At 42.0% G+C, this 21,676-nt stretch overlaps 1 protein-coding gene across 3 annotated transcripts in view; it reads right to left on the reverse strand.

Moving 5' to 3' along the window:
• The window catches only part of AGPAT4 (1-acylglycerol-3-phosphate O-acyltransferase 4), a 71,688-nt gene extending 50,504 nt beyond the window's left edge, over window positions 1-21,184 (reverse strand). The window contains exons 1-3 of one of the 3 annotated variants that reach the window (XM_066546678.1): window positions 20,901-21,184; window positions 11,149-11,264; window positions 6,721-6,951 (exon numbers count right to left, since the gene is read on the reverse strand). In XM_066546678.1, coding sequence (XP_066402775.1) covers window positions 6,721-6,898 — 178 coding nt within the window. In that variant the 5' untranslated portion in view covers window positions 6,899-6,951; window positions 11,149-11,264; window positions 20,901-21,184. The remainder of the gene's footprint in view (window positions 1-6,720; window positions 6,952-11,148; window positions 11,265-20,900) is intronic. The other 2 variants (XM_066546679.1, XM_066546680.1) reach the window with 2 other exon arrangements.
• Between the last annotated feature and the right edge of the window lie 492 nt (window positions 21,185-21,676).

Genomic DNA, 21,676 nt, shown 5'->3' on the forward strand with positions numbered 1-21,676 from the left:
AAAAAAAAAAAAAAGAAAGGAAAATGAAGACAAGTGACCTCTACGAAGGCTCCAGCAATAACAAAATAGTACCAGTGACAGTGAAGATGCCCTTTTCATTAAAGATCAGACTAAATGCCTCCCTAGCTTCTCACTAGTCTTGTATAGAAAGCAACAGTATCAAAAGTTTTTTTCACATTCATTTTCACAGAAAGCAGTCCCTTTCTCCTGAACTGAGAGCTGAGCAAAACAGATCACATCCCTTGTAGGCTGAACTAGGAACTCTGGTAAAGGTCATGCAGAGATGTCAGTTCAACACACCTTCACCACACTCATACAGCATGCCTGCAATCAGCATACAGTCTTGTGTGATCCATTCAAGCTCACTGTCAATACTTGAACACCTACGAAAACTGAGTAACAACACCTGTAAGGGGCACAAAATGAGAAGGACTGAAATGTTATAGTTCATACAGCAAGTTAATGACAGTAGGGAAAATATGGAGGCATATGCTAGGCACTGTAGAGGACTTATTCATAGCAATTAAACACAACCTGGAAAAAAGTTCAAGCTGTGATGGATGTGGCAAACACACACACACACACATACACATTACACATTTCATCTTACTCTACCAGTAAAAGAATGGAGAATCTGGTGCAGTAATTGCTCCTTCTGTCTTTTCAAACTAAAGTAGAGAAAGTCAAGGTTTGGTCTCAATGGAGAATTACTCAGAAAACTAGAAGCACGGTCATAAGTACAAAACAGGTATAAAAGGGTATTAGAAAATAGGCTGAAGGAAGACATTAATGAATTAGAGTAGATGACACTTCAGGGTAGATGATTTCCACTAAAGTTTATTTTTTCTAGAGTTTATCTATATTAAAACTAACATGGGCATTTAGAGAAAAGAGAAGGCTAAGGCGATGGTCTAGTTTTCTAACAGTTCAAATCAACATCCTCCCTTTGCAAGACTATAAAATATGGGCTCCAATTTTCCCCCACTAGTTGTTGTAAACTTTCCATAACCTTCACAAGTGGCTTCGTATGGATGTGGAGTGTGGCACTAAGATAACAAAGGCTTGTGTAGACAAGTAGCTCTTGAGTAAAATACATTTTGCACAGATTACTCAAAACAACATTTCAGAGAGGCTAAGAATGCAGTCCTAAGTGTCCTATGAAAATTCTTCACTATATCAACATAGGCAAGCATGACTCAGGTTGCTTTATAAATAAAATACAATAGGACTGTGTTAAGGACACTGTGCCATACTTTGACAATAGCAAACTGCTTCCTCTGCAGCATGAGATGGTGGTAAAGAGGAAGAAGAAAGTCCTACTTTTCTGGGTACCTCTTGCTTCCCAGCCCTTCACAACTACTTAACTGCACCAGAGGCAAGAATTCTCTCCCCTGCCTCAGCACCATCTCCATACAAACAAGTAAAATAGCTGAGGGCTCCTCTAAACTCCAAGAAACAAAGGACTGAGGATTAGCATGGCCGTGATACTACCAGAAAGCATTGTTCAGACATTCAGTCCTCACACTGCAAAACCTATAGTTGTACATGGAGGGAATTAGCTTTACTGTGTTGTAACAGTCAGACAAGATGATGAAACTTGAAGTAGTTCTCAATTTCCTCTGGTTTTGTTTCTAGGAAGCTCAGTTATAAGAAGAATCAGTTTCCATCTTGCTTTTGCTGCAATGAACAGGCATCAAGGGTGCCTCTTTCTATGTAAACAAGGGCCTTCTCCTCAGCAGGATCTACTAACTGCAGCCTACATAGTGTAACTTTACCCAGAGGTGTAATAGCACCCCTTTCATGGCACAACAATAGATATTAGTACTACTATAATATATTTATGAAGGCAGATTAGAAGCTAAGCTGGTTGCTTTTAAGGCCCTTGTGCACATGTCCACACGACCATGTCATTACTGCCAGGTGTTCTGTTTATGCCATGTTCACCTGGTGCAGAGTCAGCAGGAGGCCACTTTGCCACTCACCTTGGGAGCACAAGAAGCTCATTTCCCCCCAGTACAGGGGCAGAAAGAGGACAAGATAACAACACTGCTCTACTCACAGGCAAATACCTCCACTCAGCAGCTCTGAAGAAGCCACGTACCCTGTACGTGTATGTCCCATTCTCATGGTCTAGGCACGTGTCCTAACAGTCCACGGGACTCCAGCACACTCTTGTGCTTGGCCTGGGGTTGCACTTCAACAGCCAAACAAGCACAAACTGATTTGGGAAGTACAAACCATGTTCCCACTGCCCAGCAAGCTGTGCAGCCATGTGCACATATGGCACAAATCCCAAGACTACCTGTTCCCTCTATGTGTTTGGCCAACTATACAAGCTACTGCAGAAAAACTGTGTGCACCCCTTGTGGTGGTTTGCTATGACATAAGAGGGAGGAGTAAGGTGTATTCCCAGCTCTTCCAATTCAGGCACAAACAGCATCTATGAGAACTGTGATGTATTCCACACTAAGTGCTTCCTACCTTGGTTCCCGTCTTTTAGAAGAAGAAACTGAGAACAAAATGTTCCTAAATTATTTAAAAACAAAACCCAAGATTGATTGCTTGCCCAACCTTTGCTCTTATGCCAACTTCCAAGCACATTTATGTTTGAAATTTTTATTGTTATCACCCTATTGAGGTTTGCAGTGCTCAATTTCCTTAATAGGGTGCACTCTGTTGGTTTCAGTATGAGGGAATTTATCCAGGTTGTCATTTTACCAAAGGGGGAGTGGATTAACAGGCAGTTGAACCCATCGATGAATATATATTTGAAGCCGGAAAATATTTTCTGCAATTTAGAAGCCCTAAGATTTTGGTGTCCTGTTTTTATTTGGAAGGGTTATTAGGTTCTTGTGTGTGTGGTTTCTTTTGCTCTTTGTTTGGAGATTTTTGGTTTGTTTATTTAAACATGAAAGAGGGTGCATAGTCTTGATGAAGATTATCTTTTGGCTCATTTCAAGACCAACACAGACAAAAGTTTGTTCTTTTGAAGCTGGATGTCCACTCTTTGCAACAACACTCTTCAGTAAAGACAGAGGACATAGCACTAGAACTTACCATTACTCTGTATGTATTTGTCAAATGGGATAACAGGATCAAACAGGACAAGTTTACTCATAGTAAAGTATGAGAAGTATCTTGGAGATATAAAAACAACCCAAACTGCAATACGGGGAATGGATAATGTAACGTTTGGAGAGCATCCCAATGCTCTTACATATTGGAGCAATTCAGTAGTGAAGCTAAGCTCACCCTGTTGACTCAAAACTGGTTTCAAGAATGGCAATAACTTCTCATCATCAGTTGCTGAAGGCAACTTGGTATATGCCATTACACCTGCTCTGCTTCATTAAAAGCAAGTTGCTGCTCTAGTTAATACTTCTGTCAATTCAAATTGGAAACAAGATATTTAGCTCTTTAACTTGCATTGATGAGAAGTTTGATGTCTGTGGCTTTAGCCTTCTGGGCTGTCAGCAGTTATGGGGAGAAGCTGTAGTGCAGGTGCCAAACTCACGGCAGAGAAGCAGCAGCCTGCACAGCTACCTGTGCTCAACTACCACACCACAGCTACTCCATGCAGCCAGCTCATGGCATGAACCTGCTGAAGGGTCTGGGCACAAGGCTTATGAGGACCAGCTGAGGGAGCAAAGGATAATCAGGGGAGACCTTATCATTCCCTACAGCTACCTGGAAGGAGGCTGTAGTAAAGTGGGGGTTGGTCTCTTTTTCCAAGTAAAAAGTGACAGGACAAGAGGAAACAGATTCAAACTGCACCCAAAAAGGTTTAGATTGTGTATTTGGGAAACATTCTTCATGGAAAGGGTTGTCATGCACTGAAACAGGCCACCCAGGATTTGAATCATCATCTTTGGAGATATTTATAAGATGTGTAGGTGTGGCTCTTAGGGACATGGTTTAGAGGTGGATTTGGCAGTGCTGAGCTGACAGTTGGACTCAATCATAAGGGTCTTTTCCAACCTTGATGATTCCATGGATACTTTAACTCAAGCTAACCTGGTTTGATCCACATGAACAGAGAAGCAACCCCAACTCAAGCTGTACTACTGAACTGAGGACAAGCCATTAATCACAAGAGAACTTTAGCTTCCCATATGCATCATGATAGCAGACAGTGCACGAGGGGAAGTGAGAATATTACATTCTTTTATTAGAAAGGAGATAGGGAAAAAAAAAGGTGTAAGAAAATACCACTACTTGAAATACAAAAACTTCCAACTTGCCCAAAGAGCACAGCATCAAAGACAAAATAACTCTCCAATTGCATGGAGCCATTTATCTCTACCTTTGACATCAAATGGAAAACAACTGAACTTGCAGGATCTAAGGACAACTGCTGCTTTAATTTCATTTTTCAATTAAACCATGCCTGCTCTATTTCACTCTTTGGTTGACTTTGTGACTCAGGCTGCATCAGGCTCTCAAGGCAACATGATTCTTGCCACCACCGCAAAAGCACACAGCTCTTTATATTCTCCAATGCTGAACCTCATTGTGTCCAACTGTAGGCTGTTTCCATGACTTTCATCAGACCCATACAGACCTCACTTATTAGTCACCCCATCAGTGGCCCCCAAAAACAAATCCATTTTGATTAATTGGTCTTTAGTTCTTTGAAATAGTTTTTCAAATTGACTATCATTTTCCCCTTTCCAAATATCACTAAGATAAGGGTGACTCATCAAATGCTAGCTTGCTCTGTTGTAAAGCTAAAATAAATGGCTTTAACCTAGACACACTTTGTTCTCAGCGTGACTGGGCAAAAACCTGACAACACAATCTATTCCAGTGGCATCAACACTGAAGATGAGATCAACAACCCTGAGTACAAAGCCATCTGCCCCACCAAGGACAAGAATTCAAGATTACTCCCTTTTCCATACTGTCCATTCCCCAGATCAGACTAGATTGAGATAAACTGAAGGATTCAGCCTGAAGACTGTAGAATAGCTGCTCTGTCTACACTAAGTAGCCAAAAGCAAGAATGGGCCAGAAGGCATTGCATGAAAAATAATAATATATACCTATATACAGCTGTACAGGATCTTCTACATGCCATGGCTTCAAACATACACTGTGCTGCCAGGCAAAAGGTAAAAACCTGGCCAGATTCAATACCACTCTTTGTACGTGCAAATGAATAGCACTTGCAAACTGAATACTTCAGGGACATACAGACAGAAAAAAGAAAATTTTCAGAAAGAACATCTTCTCTCCATTACAGAAATAATAAAACAGCATCCCCAATTTATACACTCTGACGCACTTGAAATTTAAGTCAAAAGCATGTTTCAAAAATATGCTTTGAATTGTTACTCATCAGAGTCACTGGTGAAAGATAAATAATGCCTAGTGGCCCCCAAGTTGAGGCATGTGACAAATTTCTACCTCACAGTTGATTTTGAATACTAACAACATTTAGTAGCAGAAAAGGTTACTTGAAAGAAGCCCTTTTGCTGCATTTCTACAGCACAATTGTTAAATGCTGCACTGGAGGGTTGTTTACCCCAGTACAAAAACATCCATAAGTCACTTAGCATTGACAGTGAGATCACACTTGGATAATCTTTAGGGAGCAACAAAGGCATGCATTTTTCAACAGTTTTCTTCTAAGAAAGTACTTTTGAAGTTCAGAAAGGCCCAGGGAAATCTCTCTGGGAGGTGGACACATTTAACAGCACATTCCTAACTACTGAATGTGGGTACATTAGCATTTCTATAACAGTTTCTGTGAAGAATTCTCTCTGCTATACGTTAATGCAGTTATGTGGAAGTCAGAAGCAGCAGTACAATAAAATTGCTGAAACTGCAGTTGCAGCTCTTTAAAAGCAAATATATAAGCAAACTGATTTTCACAAGAAAACTGCAAATGCTTTGATAATTCACTGTTGTCAGGTGAAGATTCCACTACACTCCCTCTAACAGAGAACAAACAAATGGGTACAGCTGTCACTCATTGCACTGGAATTACCTGTTTCATCAAGTGCCAGTAAACAGTCACATCTCAGCAGTCAAAGGTCTGCTCTTCCTACAACATCCTGAGCTCATGCTCCCACCTCTCCCAGAAAAATCAATATCATTTCAATCCCTGCTTCTTTCAAATGATTACAGGCTACCTGCTGTATTCTGCATTATAACTACATGCATATACTAAATACATACAGATGCAGCTGATATATCTGAAATCCTGTTGAAAATAAAAACAGTTTATAACTGGCCAAGGAAAAAAGCACATGAAATCAAACACTTTTCCTTTTTTTTTCCTGTTATTTCCCAGTCCTGAATAGGATTTGCACAGGAAACATTTAAACCAAGATCATATACAAAATCATGGGTAATAAAAGGATTGAAAACATTATTGGAAGTGACTTGTTAACACTGTAAGCCTACAGATAATACCTGAACTTGCTGAGATGCATTATTTGGTCAATATTTCTCATTTGGTTTAATGAAACATGATGGATAGCCAAATGAGAGGCAATCTTACTTCAACATACTGAGTCAAGGAAGTATCCCACTATAAAAGAGCAAAACATTTCAGCACAAGAAGACATTTCAACAAGGCATACACCTCTTCATACAAGTCCAGGTGCTGTAGGAAGCAGACATGACCTTTATATAGGCTTTGAAATTCAGAATTTTTCTACCAATTCCCTCAAGACAAAATATGAAAATACTTAAAAAAGAAATCTGAAATCTTACGGCTTGAAATGCAGTAAGCCAGCCTGCAGTTGATCTTCCTGAACAGTTGCTTGTTGATTGGCCAAAGTATAAGTGTAAAGAGTTGAATGAAGTTAATGATCAGTCCTGACACTATAAATATATAGCAGATCAGAAGGTGGCAAATGAATTGCGACTTCAGAAAGCCAACGATGTCCATGATTTGCTGAGAAAGCAAGAGGATACCTTCAGACACAAAATTCAGAAGACAACCTGCAAAACCAAACAGTATCAGCAGTTACAGAGTGCATTTATCTCTATAGACAGACCTAAAACAAACTTCATGCTTACATTTAAATTAAAGTTAAGTCTATTGTAGGAAAAGCCTGATATCAGTATTTGTAAAAGTTACAACATAAAGAGAATATTGTATCTGTGAACCAATTTACATTTGGCTTTGGAAACAAATTCTTAAATTTCAATCTTAACTCTGCAAAACCTGTGAACATATGACTCCACTCCATGGACTACGATACTCTCCTATAAGGTTTTCATTGATAAAATATGAGCAAATATTTTGGTTTGAACTACATGACAGTTTTGATATGAACTTGTATTTTTATTTGAATTGTCTGTACTTCATGAGACATACATACACTGTCACCTCTGTAATCTTCAAGAACAGCTCCAAAGTAAACGCAAGCTTTAGAGCTTGGTTAGGAGATGTGCTTTTCTCTCTACAGGCCATGGTCCCCAAACAAGAGGCAGCAGCCCCTTAATTCTAGCTTTATTGTCTTCTTCCCCTCTCATACTCAAATAACAGTTGATTTTGGCAAGAGAATAAAAGCTTGGCTATGCACAATACACGCAATTTGTTCAATTATTCCTTGACCCTGATTCTGTCAGTTATAATCCATAAACCCAAAAATGAAACATCAATAACAGTACCAACCCGTGACCCAGAAGTGTTTCCAGAAAGGAATCAATTCTCATGTTACTTATGATATGTTTGTATAATTTTGGAAAGGTTCAGTCCAACCTTAGCAATTGAGCATTCAGAGGAAATGTCCTCTGCAAAGTATTCTGACCTATCAAATATTGCACTGACCAACATCACTACCACCACCACTAGAATGAACACACATCTCTCAGTAAACACAACCCCCAGTAGTCTGAACACAGACAGGAGGTGCTTCTGCCATCCTGTTCCACTCCTCCACTGCTTCCCCCTCTGAGGCATGGAAGAGTTTTCCCAGGGAGGAAGCCCTGAGACAGTATTTCTGAATGTGCCAGTCACATGCAATAACAAAAGAGCAGATGTCAGCAGCCTAGGGAATTAACTGATGAAAAAAATCTTTACGCCTATCCTTTTAGTTTATATGAGACCCCATTATGTGAGGCACTGAGTCTACATCAGTGACCTGAAACATTTCTGTTACTGCCCTTTGCTGACTCTGCTCGCCACAGCAAAGAGCACACACAAGAATTGCTGCAGAGCCTTCGGAAGTTATTTAGCCAGATTTTCAACCACAAGGAAGATGAGGAAAAATTTAAGAAAGAGAATCTGTATTGTTGCATAATTTATATACAGAGTTTATGGCAGTCCCAAGCCTATTATTAGCAGGCAAAATGTGCCCTTCTGTTCCCTTTATCTTGCTGTACTATTCAGTACCACAGCTGACACCAGCTGTAGCTCAGAATGGCAGAACAGGCCTCTATTCATTGTAGTAACCACTGTCATGATACTCGCAAAAAGCTTTTCCAGCTTTAACAAACCCACCTATAAAAGCTATGATTCTTAGGGTGGCAGACAATTTACTAGCTTGGGCTTTGACCAAAGGCTTTATTTTTGAAAGCTAAGCAGAATGAGAAATGTTGTCTAGTAGGAACCACTGCTGTGTTTCTTCTCCAATCTGTCCAATGAACACTCAGAAGAGAAAGCCAAACAATTAAAAAGAAAAAGGCAGCAAGTTTCTTTAAAACAGTCAGAACAGAGGCAACCAGCTACCTGCAAGTGGATGGTTTCAAAGACTCTACAGTGTCCAAAACCCTGATGACGGGGTTTATCCTACTGTGCTTGGCTAAAAATGATCAGAAATTTTTTTTGTGCTAGTCTGGCTGTTTAATTCTATCCCACAGAATCACACTAAGGTAATTCCCACATATCAGTAAACTCTGGGATAAAGCATAAAAACAGCAGCCACAAATAAAGACTAGAGGACTGCTTACTTAGTGAAGACCTGAAAACTCACTATTTGATATAATCAACATAAATCTACCTTAGAAAGCAGATGACAGACAGACTTAGTAACAAAAATAATTAGTCTTTTTGTCCACCAATTAATCCAGTAATTTTTTTGTTACCTTTTTGTTATAACAGATGCCAGACTTTATTAAAATGTTACATGTATGTGAATCATTTACTTCCTGCTGTGCCTTTAAAATAAAACTTCACAGAAATAAAATAAACAAATATGAGATAACCCTGATAAAACATTATTACTGCATTACAATTTTGTTAAGCCACAATGGAATGTCTGAAAGTAATTAATTCCTCACTTTCATACTTTAGCCATCAAACTTCAATTCGGTGAAACTTCAGAGAGCTGTTTTAAGGCAAACTAAATCTACTTAAGCAGTACCATCCAAAGGCATCTAAGCTAACTTGCTTGCAAAAGGAACAAGAAATGAGAGGCACCGATTAAATAATTTTTTTCCAAAAAGTGGGAACTACACAGAGAAATTTTCTCTTTTGACTACCTTTAAATATGCAACCTAAACATTGTATATGGAACGGTAGCTAAGTTTCTGTTTCTCAGACATAAACTCATAAGATTTTTTTTTTCTCTTTTCATTACCCAAACTCCAAGAATTCAATTTATTCTTGGTACAAGCAACAAAAAGAATCAGTTCTGATCTTATGAATGAAGTCTAGAAACATGCATTTAAGAGTCCAAAGGAACACCTTACACTTTGTCTAATAGTCCTCCTGGGTAACATCAACATAACACCAGTTTAAGTGATAAAAGAGTCAGGTCTTTAATTCTTTATCCATGATGCTGGTTTAATAAATTAGTGATTTCCTTATAGATAATGACTGAAAATTACAGCAATCTTTTAAAAACAAAAGGGCCAATCAATGCATTTTCTCAGAAGCTATTAAGATCAGAATGCTGCCAAGAAGCTCTTTTCTATCAAATACCCCTTAAAGTTAATTAGGAGAAAATGGCTAGCTAGAGCATCTAACCCAGACAGGGACATTCTTTATAACAGTTTTCCTTTGGATACAGAACAGAAGACTCAAATCTCAAATGTCTGTTTAGGAACCAAGTGAGCAAGCATCTATTCATGTGACTAAGAGGTCACATGTTCAGGTTTAAAAGCAAATTACATGACTATTCATTCTAACTCTTTTCCCTCCAACTCCTCTTCTTCAGCAAGATCCGCTATGTTTTTTACTTCAACTACTCTCAGCATTTCCTTCTGCTTAGACTAATTGACCAGGAGGTCATAGAAGTGATATGCCTAGTGAAGAACTCTATGCCAGCAGAGGCTGCTGCCAATGAACAGTTCTATTTCATACTTCCAAATCAGTAAGTCTTTTGAGACTACAACTAGAGATTTCACGAAAAACACAACTGTTTTGCACTTTTAAAGAAAGCACACAAATGAAGCAAAGAAGTGCCACCCACTGTTTCCAAAGTTCATGTAGTATATAGAGTTACTGGAGTGTGGAAAGCAACATGGTATTTACCTGACAGCATCTAGATTGAGCTGATATCACCCACTTAGAAAGAGAGGCAAGTCGGCACTATACCTCTTTTTCTTCAGTACATATTTCAAGCTTTCATGAAAGTTTTCACTTTTATCTAGTCTTTGATTCAGTGTTCAAATGCTTTGTTGCAAGTTAAAAACAACCAAGCAAATGATGACGCCTATTCTTGCATTTTGTCATCTAAACCAGATTCTTGGATGGATGAGTTACACAGACTATTATGAAAATATGTTCAGGTCAGATTAAGCAGTTTCAGTAGTGCCTTTTAAGTCAGTATCAGTCACCACCAAAACCCCTGTATTTGGCACTGGTAAGGCCACAGTTGAGTACTGCAACCAATTCTGAGCCCCTCACTACAAGAAGGACATTGAGGCACTGGAGCACATCCAGAGAAGGGCAACAGAGCTCTGAAGGGTCAGGAGCCCAAGTCCTGTGAGGAGTGGCTGAGGGAGCTGGAGGTTTTTAGCCTGGAGAAAAGGAGACTCAGGGGTGACCTCATCACTCTCCACGACTCCCTAAGGGAAGGTGCAGCCAGGTGGGGCCAGCCTCTTCCCCCAGGAAACCAGAGCCACGACAGGAGGACAAAGTCTTCGGCTGTGCGAGGGCAAGTTCAGGTTGGACATCAAGAGGAATTTCTTCACAGAAGGGGTGATTACATTAGAATGGGCTGCCCAGAGAATGGTGGAGTCACTCACCTTGGAGGTGTTTAAAGGAAAGACTGGACCTGTCACTCAGTGCCACGGTCTGGTTGACATGGTGGTCTGTCCCAGGCTGGACTCGATCTCTGAGGTCTTTTCCAACCTCACTGATTCTGTGAAAAGAGCACAGACAGCAGCACTGCAGATACATCAGAGTATATTTTAACAGTGCTGCTGTACATGAAATACATAAGCAAAGCAAGTCTCAGGAAGCCCCTGTGCTCTTCTCTTTTGGTCAGGGAGCACCAAGCTAGAAAAAGTGAAGTTGCATCCAGGTGTGTATTCATCTGCAAGGAGACTGTGTCTGTACACACCACACCAAAAAAACCCCAAATATGGAGGAAGAATTATCTATTTGCCTCATGCTTAATTAGGGTTTGAATCACTTTCCACCTCCCCCTAGAGCATTTTTTCCACTGCCCTTCTCTGTTATCAGCTGATGATAAATAATATTAAATTTCCCCAAGTAAAGTCTGTTTTGACCATGATGGTAAAAATGGTGAATGACCCCCCTGTCCTTACCTCAACACACAAACTTTTTGGTCCTATTTTCTTCCCTTGTCCTGCTGAGGAAGGGGAGTAAGGGAACAGTTTGATGCAAACCAAGTCAGCCAAGGTCAACCCACCACAATTTCTCCAAAAATTCCCAAACTGGGGAATAATTTGAGTATATCTTAAGACGCTTCCCTAAAGTTAAGAGAACTTAGGAATGCTTTTAGATTTTTATAAGGAGTCCAGCATTACTGAGCTGCACATTGTTACAATGGAGAGATCAGTCAGTCTGGCTGCTTCAAAAGCTGAAGAATGCATACCATCACCAGCAAGATTTAGAATTTCAAATTTATATACTTGCTATAAAACTGACTTACTGTTTATCTTCTAGTGAGCAGAGAAATAATTTGCATAACAGAGTGTCAACTGAAGAAACAGAAGTATTAATCTGGGAGTTTTCAAATGGTTATTGCAGCGCAATGGTTTCCCCTTCTCCCTTTTAAATTTTCTTCCTGCTGTGATCTAACATAGAGAAAACAGCTACACAAACTCTGCATGCCTACCAGGACACAAGTCCTCTGTGTACACATACCATACTTGCAAAATGCATAGCAGACCTCCTGTTAGACTCAATGTTTATACAGCCAGGTGAGGACGATGACAGCAGCTCTAGAGAGGCATGCATAGTCTGAGAAGGAGTGGGAAAGATGAGGAACAACTGCCCAAGTTCTGGTGAGAAGCAGTGCAGTCTTGCTCCTTTTTGCAGAAACATGAAATATTCAGGGAGGAGGGAGATGAACTTAAACACATATCAATACAAAACTCCTTGGAGATGCAACATTTAGAGACTGCAGTGCTTGATGCTGAGAGGAGGTATTTATTTGGAAAGAATAAACCCCTTGAAGTTAAGCACTTCTGTTCCAAGCTTCTAAAGAGATCCTCAAAAAATACGTGAGGGTGAAGTATATCAGTTATCTCGGGTGCAGAACATGAAGTTCATAAAAATAGCACTGGAAGGCAAGTTGCTTTTTTCCAAAATGCCAAGCGTTGCTTTTCAACTGTTCCCCACACAGATTTCTGTACTTTAATACATTCATATATATACACATATAAATATATATAAAGCACAATTATCTGCAATTTGCTTGGGAAGAAAAAGAGAGCTGCATTAAGATACTCAAGATGTAGATGAGTTTATCAGAGTTCAGTCTAAAAGTTCAGTCCTGGGGACCACTGAGTCCCTCTGTTTCCTTTCTTACTTCATTACTTTAACTGGGTCCATTAACCTAAAAAGTCACTTGCACTGACAACAAGGGCAGCACCACACAAAAGTAAAATTTAGGGACTAAGCAAGACAGCAGGACTAAACAGTAAAAAAATGACAAGAAAGTATACTAAGAATCTAAGCAGGATGTGGGCTATGCTGTCACACTAACAAAAGCAACCGGGATAGTTCCTCAAAAATGACTGAGGTGAATAACCACAAAGGGTGTAGGACATGCAACTAAATCACATGCTCACAGACAATTTAATATTTGTTTTCATGAACAACATTAAGTGCTTAATCAAAGGTAACCAGACTCACATGTTACTGTCATCTGGCACTCTATAAAAAACAACCCCCCTACAAACATGCTTGCGCAAAGTCACTACAGTGACTTACGGCATTCTGCAAAAGTGCAGGTGGTTTGTTAAATTACTGATTCTGAATGTTTGCAACAAACAAAGCCTTAGCAAATATAAACACACCTATGTATGTCCGTAAGTAGAGGTGCTTTTGCATTTATGATACATAAAATTTTGAAATTTTGTACAGAACAGTGACAGTCAGTTGCCCCAATTGGGGCAACTGTTCATTTGAAGTACAGAGATCAGTTAGGGCACTGATCCTCAATGCACAGCCTAAGAAAAATCTCTCAATGGTGAGATCCACACCATCAATCCTCAGACAGGAAATTAATGCATTAAAAACTACAGAGGCAGCAGGGGCAGTATAGCAGGATGCTGCCACCTGCATTGTAATACTTACCCAGCATCAAGGGCACACTCATCACCTCTACACTGGGCTTTTCAGGAACAGATCCAACACAAGAGTAGCTACTGAGTTCTTCAGTGGTTATTATAAAAACATTTCTTTTAAAAGAGCCCAAATAAATGGGGGTGTGGAAGAAGGCCGACAAAGGATTATTCAGGAGCTGGTACAAAAACAGGGCTGCTTTTTAAAATTGTGCTGGGAGTCCAAACATTCCCTTGATAAGAGATAAGCTTTAGAAAGAAGGCCATTCCTATGAAGTCCCATAGCTTATGCCACTGATTGCCCTCACCTTTAAGAACTATAAATTACATTCACAGCAACACACAGAGTCAGCACAAGGTACAGGAACTGCTTATACAGTCTCAACAGACAAAACACTTCCCCTGCATCCAAACCAGGTTTATGTGTGAGGCAACACAGAAACATGGATCACATTTACTTCAAAGCTTCAAATATTTAATCCTCCTGTTCTTACCCACAATGAGTTGCAAAATTAGATTATACAAGTATCACCTCCCAATTCCAGTCCTGCAACAAACACACCTCTAACACATAAGCAGTTGTATCCAGGCAGAAGAGTTTCATATCTTCTCAGCAGACTCAGTAACATGAGCAAGTCCATTTCTCTATGCAAGATCAAATCCTTCATGTATGTAGGATTAGAAAGCAGTTATGGATTTTGTCCATTTTTTGCCTGTACTTATCCATCCCATTTGATATGAAAAACTGCAGCCATTTAGAAGACACTAGAGTGAAATAAACCTGGAAAGATCCCTGTTGCTGCTCCCCTCTTACCTCCCATGCTTGTGAAAGTTACAGAGTAAATCCACAGAACAGCCAACAGCAGAACCACAACCTGCCACTTCCCCAGACTCCAGCTTTCAGCACAAAATGGTACTTTTCATACTCCTCTATTTGCCTTCTTGCCCACCCTCACATTTGCCTTGCAACACCTTTTTAAAGGCCACACACAGAGAGCAGAGATGGAGTGGACACATGCCACAAGGACCTTCAGCAGAAGCAGATGATGCCATAGGTATAAATGCTCCTGTAAAATCCAGGATGTATGTGCTGATCTAATGCACTCTGCTTTCCCTTCCTTTCTTCATTCCTCAAGAAATCCAAGTCAAGTATTCAACAGCTTGGATGGTTCTGTACCACAAACTACAAGTTACAACTTTAGCACCAAGTGGGCAGTATTATGTGCATGTGCACACAAATATAAGTCTTTCCTATTATTCTGACCCTTAGAAGGAATTAAAGGCATTGATAGATGCTACAAAGACATCAATTGGAAGATAACAATCATCAGCACTGGGAAAATGGTAACTTTCTTTCTTCACTTCCATATAAAGACCTCTTTAAATTTTCTGACATTGTGATTTACATGTTAGTAATTTTGGGTAATGTATGGGTAATTTTAAGCCTTTTTCTAGGAGTCTAATTCCTAACTTGTGTAGCTTTGTTGTTTTGTTTATTTAAAAAAAACCCAGACAGTACAACTACAGTGTAACACAGAATTTGTGGCAGCAAAAATCTTAAAAATTGTGGCAGAGATTGGGCATAAGTCACTGAGCTGAGAAATACACCATGGTGACAGCACTGCTGGTTTCAAGTGTGACTTCCACCACTGAGCTGTGGGCCAGTAGCAAATTTTCTACTGTCCCCAAAACCCCAGTATGACAACTTCAAACGGGGTGCCTCTCTCTGAGCAGCTGTATGGCCCCTGCTGGGGACAGCCATGCTCTCCTGCCTGGCAGGTCTGAGCCCTGCTGCCACAGATGCAACAGGTACATGGCACAGACCATGTTCTTTGTGCTTCCGAGTCACACAGTATGAGCCAATAACACTGAGCTTCTCCAGGAGGGAGTCCAAAAGCTTCCAGTACAAATCACAAGACATTGTTAACTGTGCTGGAAACAAGAAGTGCCATCATCTGATTGCAGCTCCAAGTGAGTTGTTAGGTTTTTGTATCTTCTGTGACAGGAGACAGTCTCCTTCAGCTAAGCCATTTGCATAGTTTTAATTAATATGAAGCAACATTAGTATGCTCTTTGAATACTAAGGAAACACTATACAAAAAAAGACTCAGAAGGCCTTTTTTTAACCTTTAAGTATTGATTTAATTTGTCTGTATTCTATCATATGATGTTGAAGAGTATAAAGTAGCTGAATCTCTCCTTTATGAAAATCACATCCCAAAACTGGAAATGACAATGCAAATAAAAGATGTAGCCACACCAAGACAGAGATACACAGGATATTAGCACTTATTAATTAAATGCTGTTTAATGATTCTTTTTGTAAAAAATAGTTTGACTGAAGAAGGAAGCGTCCAGATTTATTATTCAATTAAAACCAACTCCTGCCCCAAAGAGCTAACATCCAATACTTAAAACATCTTATAGCTGAGATGTGGGTGGCGTGGTTCCAAAAAATAACATTCCAGCTTCAGTGAAAGGCTCAGATGCACCTACACAGGAAACAACCAGACATCCAGATGCCAGGTAAAAACCCAAATAAACATGGTGACAGCTTTACCCACATATCAGCAGTCACATTCTACATCAGTTTTCGCTAATCTCTGCCTCAGGAGTGTTCAGAACTATTTTGCCACAGCATGAACTAGGAATACTTTCAACCTCCTCATTCTGCCTGACCATCAGTCCCCAACAGCCTGATTTAATTTGAGAACTTCAGAGAATAAAAGCCTTTATCACAGGCAGCAGTAATAAAGGGAGGTTTCATTTTGGACCCGATTCAAAACCTGTTAAAGCGAGAAGAAATCTCTCAACAAGTTTAAATTGTCTTTGTTGTTTAGCAAACATTATGACTCCAAAACAGCTAAATGTGATGTAACTAATTAATGATCTTGTATTCGCAGCATATACAGCCAGAGCTAGTCAAAACCACGTTAAGCATCCAGCAAGATCATTCAGAGACAGTGTTTGATCTGACTGCATTTACTTTACTGGATGGCAAGTGTGCAGATGTTAACAGCTTCTAAACATGCAGCTAGAAATCCAGGAACATTTTTATAAATTTTGCACTCAGCTAAGCATTAGATACATCAACACCTACCTGGATTTTCTACAACATCACTGAACAGCTGCATGTACCCCGGTCCTTTTAAAAGCCTGGCTTTGAGCATTTCTCCTGCTTACTTTAAGTATTTTGAGATACTTTTACAATGCTTAAATACAAAATGAAGCTTTTTTTCTGTCTCCTTGGATGAAATGCAGTATTTATGCATACACTCAGAGGCACAGGCATGTAAAAAACATACAGTGAGACAGAATCACAGCATTAACTCCTGACGAATCACCTGTGACTTGAAGGGGGGAAACTCATAAATGATTCAAGAGTAATTGTAGTCTGCTTGCAGGCAGAATGCTTCAAGACCTTCTGGAAGCGAAAAGCAGTATCTGCAGTAATACTATTTTCCAAAATGCTCAAAAACGTGGTAAGAAGCAGCAAACTATAATGTGTGAAGACACAGATAACGTGGAGACAGCGAGAGAAGCAGGACACAGTTTAACTTTCAAAGTAGCTATCACTTGAAATCATGTACCATTTTCACATATAGACTCCCCACAAATATATTTCTTTCCCTGGCTTTAATAGCAGGTGTTGAGTCTTATCCTTTTTCCAACAGGTGAAAAAACCTGCATTATCTGCCAACTGAACCAGCATGGACAAACCTTTACATCCACCTGGATCCTGCTGAGAAACCATGACTGAAATTTAAGTTTGTTGGTCCAATTAAAAGGAAATCTAGTGCACATAAGAGGTTTTTCAGATGTTAACAGTCCTGCATGCAACTGAAATCAGTGTGCTTGTCTTTGCCTGCAACTCCTAACCTTCTGGGAAGTAAACCCTCTCTCAGTGACCTCTATCTCTGACTCCTTTCCAGCCTGGGACTGGTTAATTACCTTTCCCTGCTCCTTTTATTTATGCTACAGTAGAAACCTCAAGCTGGGTCAGCCCTTTTGCAAGAAGCAAAAAATTATTTCAGTGTAAAGCTCTTTACACTGAATATAACAGTGTAAATAGAATATAACACGACAGACAGAAGAGCAGAAAGTCAAAACAGTGGCCTAAGAAGTAAAAAGGCTTTAAGTTCAAGTTGAAGAACAGACCATTAGCAGGACCATAACCTAGCATCTCCTGGTAGGCTCACTACAGTTGCTACACTGCTCTGCTCAGTTCCTAACACATAGCTTATGTGCCTTTTCAGCAAATCCACTGCAGCTATCATACTTTTCTCACATTATCAAAGAGAGGTCTTTGCAGTATCTTCATCCTTGCCACAACACACAGTTATTCTCATTCATTTTCATTTCATCCTTCTCTGACCTTACCTTGGACCCTATCTCCTTTCTAGTTCGAGGCACTGGAGGAAGACAGGGGAAAAGCACGAAAACGAAGTGAGTCAGCATTTCTGAGCAGCACACAAGCATTAGTCAGAGCTGATCAGGGTACTCACCACAGTCAGCTGTTAATTAGCCCAAGACCACCAAACAACAGACTGGTTAGCAAACTTTCCGAAACACCTCAAAATGAATCACTGGGCAAGGCCACCCCACAGATAAAGCACTTCAGGGAAAAAACACACTCTCAGCTGCCACAACCAGTGCTGAAAGGCAACAAAGCACACAGGGTACTGTCACATTTCTACTTCCCTTACAAAATGCCCACTGCACTCAGTGCAGCTGAATCAAACACACCTGATGAGACAGTTACCTTGACTGGTATAATGCTCTCCCTAAGAAGCAAGGCCCACAACTGCAAAAGCTTTTCCTGAGTAAAGTACATGCACAGTGCCTTACTATGCACTGTTGCCCTCCTGCTCCCTTATCAGGACACACTGACAAGTGTGTCACAGACAGCAGTACTAGTGATGATATTAGTTAGGGAAATGGTGTTCCATATCATGCAGTGGCAATTTGAATTCTTAAAATTTAAGACCAAATTACTAATACAGGGTCTATGGGCCACAAGTGCTCATTTGCAACACAAGAATTGTACCTTGCTACTCTCAGCACAGCTGTGACAGTGTCTTCCTGCAAAAAGAGATTTTAAGGGGTATTGTTCCCAGTCTTCACCTTCCAGCCATAAAATCAAGGGTACACAACAGAAAAAACAATCCACCCCTTTCAGCAGGGCAGAGTACAGCTGTAGGATTCTCATCCATCATCTGCAAGAGACCCTTTCTCCTACAAAACTCCTCTCTGTTATGGTACAGTAAGTCCATTAGACTGTCAGTGATGTACAACCATCACTCCAGGAGAGCACATCTCACTCGAGAGAGAGATGAACACTGCTTCAGCACCTCTGCATTTGTGCTGGACAGAGCAAGACTTACTGTAAAAACAACCTCCCACCAAAATGACACCTACTGAGTTTCAAGAAACACGGTTAATTACTGTACTCTGGGCACAGCAGTCTCTGTTCTGTGACTCTGAGCAAGTGCTAACCTCTCTGTACAATTTCTCCATACCTAAAATACATTACTTCCACCTTGTTGTGAGGCACTTACTAAAATCTGTTACAGTGGTTGCCAACAACACAGCTAAACTTTACTTAAGAGCAACCTTTATGCATAAGCAGCTTGCAATATGTTCTTTCTTCTTTGCAGGCTTCCCAATATATTCCTCCACATGACACCTGGCCCTGTCATCCATAAAACACAGTTAAAGTTTCATTTTTCAATACAGCTTATTCAGGCATTGTTAATGCAAAATATTAACAGGAAAGACGAAAGCTACACATAATATTTACATAAATTTCTAAAGTGAGTAACTATGTGTTTCAATCCATAGTGTTTGGAAAACCCCAGCATTGTACCAGATACAAGCAGCTAGAGAAAGAAAATGACAGCAAACATTTAGAGTACATCAACTATTCTACTGATCCATGCAGTCAGTCTTTACACAGAAGTAGTCCTGGCATATATAAACAGACTTCTGTACGTCTACACCTTATCCTTCACATGAGAAGTTAGAGAAAACAAAAGGCCGCAAATTTCAGCTTAAGTTGTTTCACAACAGTTTCTCTACTTCAGCAGTTTTTGATTCTTTTGCTACTCACTCTAGTGTGAAGTCATTATCAGTACAAGCTGAGGCTACAATCGCCTGGTACAACAACTTCCTGGGCCAGAGGCATCATGGTTTTTAAATATATGCTTGGGTTTTTTTGTTTGAGAGTTTCTGGCCTCCTTCCACCTTATTGTAAAGCATTTTCAGTTTTCATGTAGCAGCAAGGTTGCTCTCTCCCACACAAGCACCTGCATAAGGTACATCATTCTTAGATGTCTGCACAGGGACTTAAACACGACTTTTAGAGATGTGTAACAAAGATAAGGACCAGAAGTCTTGGTGTGACATTGTTGAAACAGACTCTTTCGTGGGTTGTCTTTTTAGTCATTCGAGTGAGTGCTCACTTGTTGAAATAAATGCTAAAAAGCATTACTTGTTATTTAAATAACGTTCACCACACGGTATCAGCCGACACACCTTAACTCAGTTCGCGGCCATTATTTAATTCGGCTTAAACATCTTTATGAACAGACGCCGATAGGTGAAAGGCAGAGCTCCTACAACACGTGAGCACGTCACCGGGGAAGCACACTGCCCCTCTCCCCGCCTCAGCTCACGGACTCCCGCCACGACCGACCCGGGCCCGCCCGCTCCGTACCCCGCCACGCCCGCTCGCTGTGGAGCGGCGCCTTCGGGGCGACGGCACCCGCCCGTTCCCGGGGCAACCGCACCGCCCGCCCCATCCCCGGCCACCGCCAGCCGCGCCGGGCGGCCAGCCCCGAAGGGAAAGTGGAAGGGGCGGCACGCCCGCCCGGCGCGGCACAGGGGGCTCGGCGGGGCTGGGCCGCCGTAGCTCCGCCGTTTCCACGGAAACCCGGGCGCGGGCAGAGCTCGCCACACAAAGGGGGCCCGCAGGCGGCAGGAAAATTCTCGGCGGCCGCGGGAGAAACGGCGCGGGTCCGGGCGGCGGGGGAGACCCAGCCCGGAGGCAACTAAATCAGGGAACTTGTACGCGCAGCCCACCGCCCGCCTCTCCCGCCCGCCCCACCGGCGGCTGCCGGGGGGCGGCAGCGCCAGGGAGGGGCTAGCTCGGGGCTGGTTTGTCCGCCCGGGGCAGCGAAGCCAGGGGGAGAAGAGAGGGCGGCCCCGCACCTGCGGAGCAGCGCGAAGGGGAGAGCACGTACCTGGCGCCGGCGGGCCTGGGCACGCGTGCCGCACTGGGGCGCCGGGAGCGGGCGGCGGCCGAGCCGCACCGGCTGCCACTACTTTGCACGCGGCGGGAGAGGGGGGGGCGGCTCGGGCGGGGCCGCCAGGCTCCACCCGCCGGGCGGCTCCACTCCGGGAACGGGGCCCCCCTCGCCTTCCCTTCCCGCCGTCATCATGTCACTTCCTCCGAGGGCGGTGGGAAGGGGCGACCCCTCCCCGCACCGGCCTCGCCCGACCTTCGGGGCGCCGCCGGAGCGGAGCAGGAGAGCTCCCGGTGCCGCGGCGCGGCTGAGGAAGGGCCGCGTGCTCCGAGGAGGGAGGGGGAGCCGGGGAAGCGGCGGCCCGGGGGAAGGGGCGCGGCGTAGCGCCCGTCCCCTCAGCGTCGCCGGCGCTGATCGGAGCTGAGTGCTCATCATCCCTTCCCGGGGTAAACGCGGGGTGATGCGCACCTGTGACTGTCTGACCCTTCAAGTAGAAACCGGGCAACAAAAAGGAGCTCCACGGCCTGGATGCTGTGGAAAAAGATAAATGCCTTGGCAGCCATCCAAGCACCGAGTACCCTGACACACAATATTCAGTCTATGTTACAACGCAAACATTTGCTGCCAGGCTCTGATGGTGGGGTGAAAGGCAGCTTCTATGAATAGAGAACAGCAGGAACCGAGTCTATTATAAACACCCAAAGCATTGGAAGGTGATGGTGACTGGGATGACGCATCGCTGGGACAGCACTGTCAGCTGCTGGGTGTCTGGT

Source organism: Molothrus aeneus, chromosome 3 (assembly GCF_037042795.1).
Source record: "Molothrus aeneus isolate 106 chromosome 3, BPBGC_Maene_1.0, whole genome shotgun sequence".
Classification (NCBI taxonomy): domain Eukaryota; kingdom Metazoa; phylum Chordata; class Aves; order Passeriformes; family Icteridae; genus Molothrus; species Molothrus aeneus.